The sequence below is a fragment of the Montipora capricornis genome, chromosome 2, assembly GCF_036669925.1.
Source record: "Montipora capricornis isolate CH-2021 chromosome 2, ASM3666992v2, whole genome shotgun sequence".
NCBI classification, from domain to species: Eukaryota; Metazoa; Cnidaria; class Anthozoa; order Scleractinia; family Acroporidae; genus Montipora; species Montipora capricornis.
The window spans coordinates 49,248,166-49,259,508 of NC_090884.1; the positions used below are offsets into that span (position 1 = coordinate 49,248,166).

The 11,343-nt window shown below is 39.8% G+C and overlaps 1 protein-coding gene across 2 annotated transcripts in view; it reads right to left on the reverse strand.

Annotated features, from left to right (window-relative positions):
* Positions 1–1,817: 1,817 nt before the first annotated feature.
* The window catches only part of LOC138025384 (tetratricopeptide repeat protein 28-like), a 40,580-nt gene continuing 31,054 nt past the window's right edge, over positions 1,818–11,343 (reverse strand). For both annotated transcript variants that reach the window (XM_068872603.1, XM_068872608.1), the window contains 2 exons: positions 3,254–7,475; positions 1,818–2,106 (listed from right to left, as the gene is read on the reverse strand). In XM_068872603.1, the coding sequence (XP_068728704.1) occupies positions 2,087–2,106; positions 3,254–7,427 (4,194 nt within the window). In that variant the 5' untranslated portion in view covers positions 7,428–7,475 and the 3' untranslated portion in view covers positions 1,818–2,086. The remainder of the gene's footprint in view (positions 2,107–3,253; positions 7,476–11,343) is intronic.

The following is an 11,343-nucleotide window of genomic DNA, read 5'->3' on the forward strand; positions in this document are numbered from 1 at the left end:
ACGGAGATGTAAAAAATAGCCATAAAAAAGCTAAACTTCCGACGTTTCGGCGACCTCATGACGCCATCATTATCAAGGAGTTGGAAATGAACATGCGAGTTCATAACAGGTACAAAATACTCCAAATTTGCATAAGCGAAGAAGAGCTAAACAAGAACTTTAGCACGGATTGAATCTGTTTGCACGTTCAGCCGTGGTCTTAATTCTTTGATGTACAGTATTTCGTTAACCAGACAGTCCAATTTGTTTACGCATTTCTTCAACACTCTAAAGCAGCAAAGGAGGTATGTCCTCAGGGACAGCACCCGCGTGGTCTTCATCGTAACGCTTGCGTGCAGAGGATGACGTACTCTTGTGACCATCAACGCGTGCATGTAGATGGCCACGTGCGTAGCCAACATAGCTACCTGTGTCGCACAGATTACATTGAAACTGGTACACAACGCACTATTGATTAACCAGCTGTGGTTTGTTCTCGCATTCTTGGAAGTCTTGGCCAATTCTTCGACTGACAAAGAAGGGTTTGGATGTAGTTTGGAGCTTGAGACTTAAGTCTTTCAACTGAGCCTTAACAAAGTTAGCCGGATCCTGGTCCTTAAATGCTATGACTACCCGAGTCACGTCATTTCACACCATTTTGCACAATTGCAAATGTTGGTCAGTAACTCTTGAGTTGACAAACGTATTAATGGTAGAGTTGATAAGGTGTTGGGGGTACTTCAAATGTGAGAACAGGGACTTAAAGCGTTCACACTCCTCCGAGAAATGGGTACACGCGATCAAGCATAGTTGTTAATAAGCTTCGTTTGTATCGTTTGTCGACATGACTATGGTAGTGGAGAAGTAGACCAGTACTGATAGGCATCACGTAGACCTTGGTCTCGATTTGGGGCGCTCGGTTTAGGAGGTGAGTGCCCATCCTGCTGTCAGTTTTAACATGGAGAAAGGATGGAATGCTTCCCTTTGCCAACTCTACCATTAATACCTTTGTCAACTCAAGACTTACTGACCAACGTTTGCAATGGTGCGAAATGGTATGAAATGACGTGACTCGGGTAGTCATACCATTTTAAAAATTCAAAAAATTTCCACAAGCATATGCATGGGCAAAGTCCCACCTCCCCAGGGGTTTAAAATGCATACAATCAATTAACAGATCAGGCAACTTTTGCACCACACACCTTCTTACCTTCTAGAAGTTTTAAGAAATCGCCCATTTCATTGAATTATTTTGCATTGGTCCAGTCCCTCTGTGACAAAATATCACAAAATCAACATGTACAACTTTAAAGTAAAGAACTTTCCATTTGTTTCGTACTAGGCCCTAGCAAGAGTGCATCACCCAAGAGTTAGATTTACCCAAATTGTCCTAGTCTTCATCAGCGTCAGAAAAGTGTCTGTTTTTGAACCAAGTTTTGCGGGAAAATAAACAATAAACAAATCGGCTTACTCAATGTTGTGCCCGATTCAAACCCTTTGACAATAAAGCGATTTGTTCCAGGAATTTCCATATCATTTAAATGTGAATGCTACATTAAAATTTTTGTAATTTCCAAACATTTCTACTTTCCTAGGTTGTTTTTTAGCTATTAGACATTTGCCTCCCGAAACAATTAATTTGCAAATTTAGCTTTGGCCAACCTTACAGAAACACAGAAAATACACATTCCCCGAGACTGTCACTTAATGATATTGTAAATGGAAAGTTGGTATAGCAAGCTAAAGAGTATACATCTCACCTGAGAAACATACTGCAAAAGCTTGCAATTATTTTGAAGTATTTTCAAGGGCCAAAATAACACCACGGCTAGATCCTCAGTTATGGAAACAAACCGTTTTGCCAAGTCCCTGATTTCTATCAAGTGATTAACTAATCCTGGAACAGATGCTTACAAAACAAGGCACAAATGTAAGGACTTGGACAGTATCTTAATGCTACTGAAATCTCATGGTACTTTAACTATAATGGCATGATATCTTGTGTCTGACTGCTACTGAGGTGTCAATGATTGAATTGTTTTCAAAAACTCATATAATCGAAGAAAGGAAAATAACATATCGACGTATCACAGTCCAAGTAAGTTTTTCACGTTTTGGACATCGTTTCTGAAAAAACAAAACAAGGAAGAAAGAAACAAGTAGTGGGTTAAATGGCAATAGCGAATTTCGTTCTGATTGGCAAGTAAATAATACAGACCCTACGCAAAAATGGCTGCCTTTAAATTATTCTTTTGTTCATATTCAAAATAGCCCAACTAAGCTCGTTTTTGAGACAAAAATTCTAATGAATTTGTTATCCCCAACGAGGTTAGTTTGGCTATTTTGAATATGAACAAAAGAATAATTTAAAGGCAGCCATTTTTGCATACGGTCTATAACAATTATCCTAATTCATTCAACTGTTTGTGCTTAGTTAATAGCAACAATTCCTATTCACTGTTGCTTTGACATGTAGGCTTGAAGACCTCAATAACTCACTTTACTTGACATAAGCAATCGACAATCACCGATCAGTTTCACAGTCAGTCCATCATACTATCTGTAGGAAGCTGAAGTACCTAACTCGGTGAATGCAGACATTATTTAATTCAGGTATTAGCCAAATGAGTTCGAGTAAAAATAACCACTCTGGCAACCGTTTTTAAAGCCATCTCTCTGTGAAGAACGTACCTGCACCTTTCGACATTTTCCTGATTAAAAACATTTACAAAGTACAGCCATTCAGTCAATATATGTTATTCACCAGCCGGGAGGTCCGTATTGGGAAAAACTGTGCCCGAGGCCGCAGGCGGAGGGCCATACTCAAGACAGAGGGCACAGTTTTTCCCAATACGGACCGACCAAGGCTAGTGAATAACATTTTTATTTATTTCTAAATTCTATTTTTAGAAGGTACAACACTCATGGTGAAGCTTGGTTGAGTTTCCTCAGCGTTGCTCCCTTTATCCTCTTCATTTGGGTAATAAAATTCGTTTCCACTGTGAAAGCTTTCGTCAGAATCCATTTTTTTTTTATGAGAAAGTTGTACAATAACACTGCTCTATTGCAAAAAACAATTAAGACAAATTGAAACTTCGCTCTTTCAATTTGCAACTTCACTATGTGCTTAGCGCAGTTAGTTACCATGACCGTGGTCAGGAGATAGGAAAATACTGCCCGCTCCCAGAACCAATCAGATTGCAGGATTCTCATGATACCGCCAGCTCACGATCAAAGAAATAAATAATTAAAGTTATATTTAAATAGCACTTACCATTCTTTTCGTGTTCGAGCTGCCCAAACTCAAAGGTGACATCATCGCCAATTAGCACAAATGGCGCCCAGTATTTTATGGCCGAATACTTCTTTGTCTCCTGAAGAGATTTCATAGCATGGTGAAGAGCTGTACTTGCACTTTTTCTATCTGCCAAGTGTTGGTAGAAACTCTTCATGAACATGAAGGTCGCCTCATCGTCAATTGCCCAGAGTGACACCAGAACAGACCGGGCACCAGCACACAGGAAAGCCCTAGCTATTCCCACAATGCCCTCAGATTTTACCTCTCCCTGGCCACTATGACAGCAACTAAGCACAACCAGTCTTGCCTGAAGACGAACTGCTTGAACAGCGCTCAACGATAACATGTAATCTTCCTCTTCGGGGATCTGGGTTGTGCGTTCGGGATTTGGGGCCAAAGCAATTTCTCCAGATCTGTCATCCCCATGTGCAGCAATGTGGATTAAAGCAACTGACTTCATTCTTTTCAGCACCTCAGCTTTGGTTGCATTTTTTCCTGTAAGAGGCACGGTCTGCAGAAGTTCTCCAATTATATCCACCTCTTTTTTCGCACACGGCAGCTGTCCATACATGGGTTCACCAGTGCCGTAAGTGACTTCCCTCAAGTACGGATCGCCTACAAGCAGAGCTTCATTCTTACTTTGGAAGTCGTCAGGTGCCGTAGTGATCAATTTTAAAGCAGTCAGCGACGGAATTGTACGGATCCTGACAGAGTCACTCATTGCAGAAAAAGGAGCCAGGCAAAAGTGTCCATCAGGAACAAACACTAAGTCATCACCCTGGATCAAGTCTGCTATAGGACTGACTAAGACATCATACAAAGGCTGCAAAGAGTGCACAGACAAGCTCAAGGACTGAACGGTTTCTTCAACAGCTTCCCTACTGCTCGAGAAGTCACTGCGTTGTCTGTAAAGCGAACGATTCTCACATCGTACAACGGTTCCCGCATTGATCTGTTTAAAAGTACTTTTCATCAGAGACTTGGCACTTCCATTTTTGATTTTCTTTTGTCTAAAATTTATCCCGATATCATCTCTTAGCAACCAGAAGCTGATCGTGTTCCCTTCAAGTGCTGTGAAAACAGTTTGTGAAGGTAGATCTTTCATAACCAAAGAGATAGTTACCTTCATTGTAGGTTTCTCATCAACGCTGTATTGCATCTTTAAAATGTCTGCCAAAGCCTGTGCTCGTCCTTGCTCAGCAGCATACAAAGCTTCATCAACCTCTCCATTCTTCAAGAGTGCTCTCCACAGAGCGGTGTACGCAACACCCTTTGTGTCACGAAAACTTATTTTCCATGCATCCTCTGACCAAAGAAGACGCCTAACTTCATCAAAATAATAAATGCTTAGATGATAGTAATTAAGAGCTTTGCTCAAGGAGCCAACAAATTCATGAATAAGACCAATATGATAACATGCAGTTGCCAGCCCTATTGGGTCCTCTGTTTCCTTGCAAATACTAAGATCTTGATGATGGTACTCTATGGCCTGCTTGAAATTACCAAGACTTTGATAAGCATTGCCGAGATTGCAATAAGCTCTTCCTTCTCCGGCTCTGTCCCCTACCTCTTTTGCAATACTAAGACCTTGATGGTGGTACTCTATGGCTTGCTTGAAATTACCAAGTCTATGATAAGCATTGCCAAGATTGCAATAAGCACTTCCTTCTCTGGCCCTGTCCCCTACCTCTTTTGTAACACTAAGATGGTGATGGTAGTACTTAATGGCTTGCTTGAAATTACCAAGACTTTGATAAGCATTGCCGAGATTGCAACAAGTTCTTCCTTCTCCGGCCCTGTCCCCTACCTCTTTTGCAATACTAAGATCTTGATGGTGGTACTCTATGGCTTGCTTGAAATTACCAAGACTTTGATAAGCATTGCCAAGATTGCAATAAGCTCTTCCTTCTCCGGCCCTGTCCCCTACCTCTTTTGCAATACTAAGATGGTGATGGTAGTACTCTATGGCTTGCTTGAAATTACCAAGACTTTGATAAGCGTTGCCGAGATTGCTATAAGCTGTTCCTTCTCCGGCCCTGTCCTCTACCTCTTTTGCAATACTAAGATGGTGATGGTAGTACTCTATGGCTTGCTTGAAATTACCAAGACTTTGATAAGCATTGCCGAGATTGCCATAGGCTGCTCCTTCTCCGGCCCTGTCCCCTACCCCTTTTGCAATACTATGATGTTGGTGGTGGTACTCTACGGCTTGCTTGAAATTACCAAGACTTTGATAAGCATTGCCGAGATTGCCATAGGCTGCTCCTTCTCCGGCCCTGTCCCCTACGTCCTTTGCAATACTAAGACCTTGATGGTGATACTCTATGGCTTGCTTGAAATTACCAAGACTTTCATAAGCATTGCCAAGATTGCAATAAGCTCTTCCTTCTCCGGCCCTGTCCCCTACCTCTTTCGCAATACTAAGACGTTGATGGTGGTACTCTATGGCTTGCTTGAAATTACCAAGATTTTGATAACCGTTGCCGAGATTGCCATAGGCTACTCCTTCTCCGGCCCTGTCCCCTACCTCTTTCGCAATACTAAGATCTTGACGGTGGTACTCTATGCCTTGCTTGAAATTACCAAGACTTCGATAAGCATTGCCGAGATTGCCATAAGCTCTTCCTTCTCCGGCCCTGTCCCCTATCTCTTTCGCAATACTAAGATCTTGATGGTGGTACTCTAAGGCTTGCTTGAAATTACCAAGACTTTGATAAGCGTTGCCGAGATTGCAATAAGCTCTTCCCTCTCCGGCCCTTTGTCCTACCTCTTTTGCAATACTAAGATCTTGATGGTGGTACTCTACGGCTTGCTTGAAATTACCAAGACTTTGATAAACGTTGCCGAGATTGCCATAGGCTGTTCCTTCTCCGGACTTGTCCCCTACCTCTTTTGCAATACTAAGATGTCGATGGTGGTACTCTATGGCTTGCTTGAAATTACCAAGACTGTCATAAGCATTGCCGAGATTGCCATAGGCTGCTCCTTCTCCGGCCCTGTCCCCTACTTCTTTTGCAATACTAAGATCTTGATTGTGGTACTCTATGGCTTGCTTGAAATTACCAAGACCTTGATAAGCGTTGCCGAGATTGCAATAAGCTCTTCCTTCTCCGGCCCTGTCTTCTACCTCTTTTGCAATACTAAGATCTTGATGGTGGTACTCTAAGGCTTGCTTGAAATTACCAAGACTTTGATAAGCATTGCCAAGATTACAATAAGCTCTTCCTTCTCCGGCCCTGTCCTCTACCTCTTTTGCAAGACTAAGATGTTGATGGTGGTACTCTATGGCTTGCTTGAAATTAGCAAGACTTTGATAAGCATTGCCCAGATTGCAATAAGCTCTTCCTTCTCCGGCCCTGTCCTTTATCTCTTTGGCAATACTAAGATCTTGATGGTGGTACTCTATGGCTTGCTTGAAATTACCAAGGCTTTGATAAGCATTGGCAAGATTGCAATAAGCTCTTCCTTCTCCGGCCCTGTCCCCTACCTCTTTTGCAATACTAAGATCTTGATGGTGGTACTCTAAGGCTTGCTTGAAATTACCAAGACTTTGATAAGCATTGCCAAGATTACAATAAGCTCTTCCTTCTCCGGCCCTGTCCTCTACCTCTTTTGCAATACTAAGATGTTGATGGTGGTACTCTATGGCGTGCTTGAAATTACCAAGACTTTGATAAGCGTTGCCGAGATTGCCATAGGCTGCTCCTTCTCCGGCCCTGTTCCCTACCTCTTTTGCAATACTAAGATCTTGATGGTGGTACTCTATGGCTTGCTTGAAATTACCAAGACTTTGATAAGCATTGCCAACATTACAATAAGCTCTTTCTTCCTCTGCCCTGTCCCCTACCTCTTTTGCAATACTAAGTTGTTGATGGTGGTACTCTATGGCGTGCTTGAAATTACCAAGACTTCGATAAGCATTGCCCAGATTGCCATAAGCTCTTCCTTCTCCGGCCCTGAAACCCACTTTCTTAAAAATGGCTAATGCTTCTGTGTAATTTGTTATGGCCTGATTAAAGTGAGCTACAGCATGATAGTAGTTACCAAGATTGAAATAAGCCAAACCCTCGCCTTGTCTGTCTCCCTCTTTTCTTGCAATGCTAAGCTCTTGCATATGCCACTCCAAAACGTCCACTTTTCTATCCACCATTGTTGATAATCAGAACCAGGAAGTCTTTCTCAGAAATCTGGGGTGCACCTAGAAGATAAATAACCAAAAACACAATAGGTGAGCCATGCCCTATCATGCAAAAAGGGGGGATTTGTGGCTCAAAGCCATGACGAAGTGAGAAATCTACTAGCCTCTCTACTCAGCAAAGTGTGCAAGAACGTCCAAGTGGAGCCTCACCTCCGGCCTTTGAACAATGAAGTGATGAACTTAAGATCAGCCCTAACAAGTTCCGACGCGAGATTGGATGTGAAGGCTGGTGGCTTCTGGTTGCGCAGAGTGACAGCATTTTTAGATGTTAGAGTGTTGCATGTCAACTCCGAGACTAACCAAGGGAAACCAACTGCAGCAATTTTCAAGGAACAGGAGAGTGAGAAGAAGTGAAAGTACCAACTAAGGGTGCTAGAAGTCGGGATGGGCTCCTTATTTTTGGAACCAACAGTGGGATGGGTGGAGAATGCAAAATGTTTATGAAGCATTTAGCGGAGAAATTGGCAGAGAAGGACTTTGAAGGCTACCCAGTTGTTATTAGCTGGCTCAGTACCAGGATTTCCTTCGCTATTTTAAAGTCTGTAAATACTAGCATCAGAGGGTCGCGCCAGCCCTTTTTTAGAAGTGAAGTTGTAGATGATTTTAAAGTAAATTGTACAGCTGCTGACCTACTTTTATGAAATAATTTTATATTTGTAAACCCCTTCTGAACTGAAATTTTTATATTTTAATTGAATGAATATGTAATAAAGGTTAAGTCAAGCTTGTTCTTTGTAGATTAAATGTTCCTTACAAGGAGGTGAAACTCAAACTAACCAACGATATTATAGAAAACATACTGTAACTAACACAACTGTAAAATTTTAAAGTGGTATTATGATCAAAAAATCATTTCCTTTTTTTCTTCTGATTTTGAAAGCGTGTTTGCTTAACACCTAACTGACAAAATTTTGAGCTTTGAGTTTTATCCAAAGGCTGTTTATTTTGAGTGTAAGTTTTGGATCTCATGGTCCGCCATTACTCACGTTCAAAACTGGCCGACTGGACCTCAGAGAGTTGGATCTAGAGAAAATGACGTCATTTACTCACTAGCTTAAAATTTCAGCGTGTAAATGCAATTTATTATATACGCAAAACACGGGTTGAAAAGTCTGAAAGCCCGAAACTCCCATGCTGCATATTAATTAGGACGCGTACACACGCATTGCATTCTTAAACTAGTGAGTGTTTGACTTCATTTTTTCCTCGACCCAGCTCTCTCAAGATTTTGAAGTTATTAATGGCGGACCAATAAATAAAAAAATTCCAGCTAAAATAAACAGGTTTCTTTTTAAAATCAGAACTTAAAACTTGGGTGAGTTAGTGTTTAGTTAACATAGTTTTTAAATCCAAAGGAAAAACAAAATTTTTTTTTGGTCGTAGTACCACTTTAAAAGTGTAATGCTAAACCAACATGATCAACTTGTTTGTTGAGTTTGGCCAGTTTCATCTGCTGAATATGGAAGCTCTCCTTGATTTTGAGTTGGTAGAAAAAGGTATCATTTTCAATACATTTTAAGCAAGAAACATCACAATTATCCTGACAATGTTTAGACAAACTAAGATGCTTGAAAATATGATAATTTTTATCCCAGAAATGGTGCTCATTTACACGTGTGTAGAAATGCCTGTTATGCCTGTTATTTTCCTTCCCAAATTTTTTACTGGGGCACCCAACGTCAATTTCGGAAAATATCTGTTCGGAAGACGATTTGAGATCTAGAATTTTCGGAACATTTGTCCAAAAAATTTCTTGCTTGCCTGCCTGTCCTAGGATTTTCCAACATCTGAAAAATGGTATAATTGCCCATTTAAAACAGATTTTTACCCTAAATAGGTCACCTAGAATTCTCGGGAGCCTTTTTTTCTGGCTGAAATTTTCGAAAAGGTAAGTTTTGATCCCTAAGGTTTTCGGATCACTAGACTTTCAGCTAGGAAATCCGAACAGATGAAAATTTTTTAGGGGATAAAAATATGCCTATATCTACTGTTTAAATACTAAAATACGTTTAAAAATGCTATGTTTAAGTGGTTTTGAACTATCTTCTTGTCGGGTGCCCCTGTTTTTAACCTTCTCTTGCACAAAGCTCAATTTCCACTATGGAAGACCAAATATTTTCTTGGTCAATTTATGACAGCTGATGATGCAGGGGTTTGTCTGCAAGCGTTTCCTTCTTGTCTCGCCCCATTTTTCGTAACTCTACAAAATCTAATTTCATGTGGTTATCCACTGCCAAGTCTTTCCGTAGAACATTATCTACACCGTGGATCGAGATCAAGTGAATGTAAACAAAAAAATATCAAAATACATCACTTACTTTATCGATGTGTAAGGGAAGAATAGAGGGTAGTATAGTTCTGTAAGACGGCCAAAACGGTCGATGCAAGAACAACAAATTTGAGCCAAGTTTTACGAGTTTATTAGAGTCAGGAACGAACAAATAAACAAAGCCACGATAAGCCAATGGATTAAACATAGTAAATTGATACTATTTACAAGCTGAACAATAAAAACTATGCTAAATAGCTGATACATGAAGGAACATGCTTACGAACTAAAATGCAAAGAAATTACCAACAAAACGAGTAAAATGACTGCAAATTGTAAACAAACTAAACAATGTTATAATCCAAGAACTATTATATGAAGCATGGATTTGAAAATAGCACAATAATCCTACAATAGTACATTGAAACTAGTAATTGTGAAATAATGGTAACAAACGGATCATTTGGAATCAAATGCAATCAAAAGGATACAAAGCGGTAGACAAAAATATAGTAATTACTCATTGGAAAACAGCAAATCACATGCTGTGCCAGACTAAAGGTCAACATAGATAAATAAACCTAGACAATAGCAAATGAAATTTTGCAATCACTGCTAAGAACTAAAATCAAGAACAGAAAGCTATGTGTAGTGACTAAACTAAAGGCTAGGCATAAATAAAGAAATAGGAAAATACTGATAACATACCAAATGTTATTGATAATATACACCTCACAAGTCTTGGAAAATGACTTGTCTTGAAGACTGACCCTCTTCAGATAAATTAACTGAACCAACTAAACTTACTGAGTAAATGGTAGCCAATTTATCGTGGATTTCAGGAAAATAGAAAAATAACTAAAAACCAAATAAGACTAGGGAGTAAATCTACTACCCACTAATACAGGATTTACCTAAGGGAAGAAGGAGTTTACCACTCCTACACAACAGGAATTAGGTAAGAGAAATGTGTGGGGATAACACAACTACACAAGCAAAAATATGAGGAAATTGTGTAATTTGGTTATGGGTAAACAAGCAAATAATAGTAATTAGGATAATGAAAAGAAGTTGAAAATAATTGGAATAAAAATAAACACAAAATGAACACAAGTGACCTAGTTACAGTTCAATCAAACGACAGACAAATAACTTATTACAGGTACACCCAGCAAGCTAATATTACTTAATGCCTTGCAATGTTCCTCTTTAAACCCTTTTCAGCAGGAATAATGAATCTGGCTGAAAAAAATATTTAAGGGATAAATAATACTGGTGGATCATTTGGATGCATCATTCGTAACTAATCATGAGTGACCATGAGCACTTCAGAAGATAATTTGAACTCCTGGGTTCTACTAAACAAACAAAATAATGATATAATAAATAAACAAACACAGTATTCTTATGATTGTTTAAACCAATGAAATTATGAATTTCCACCTGCGACACACGAAGAAAAGTCTTTCATGCAATTTTCAGTCTTTGGCTGAAAAATCTGCATAATCAGGCCGAAAAAAAAAGGTATCTACCGAAGACTAGTTGAAAAGGCGCCAAGCTGGCTGCATTAATTTTCGTGCAAATCATTTGTGTCTTGTC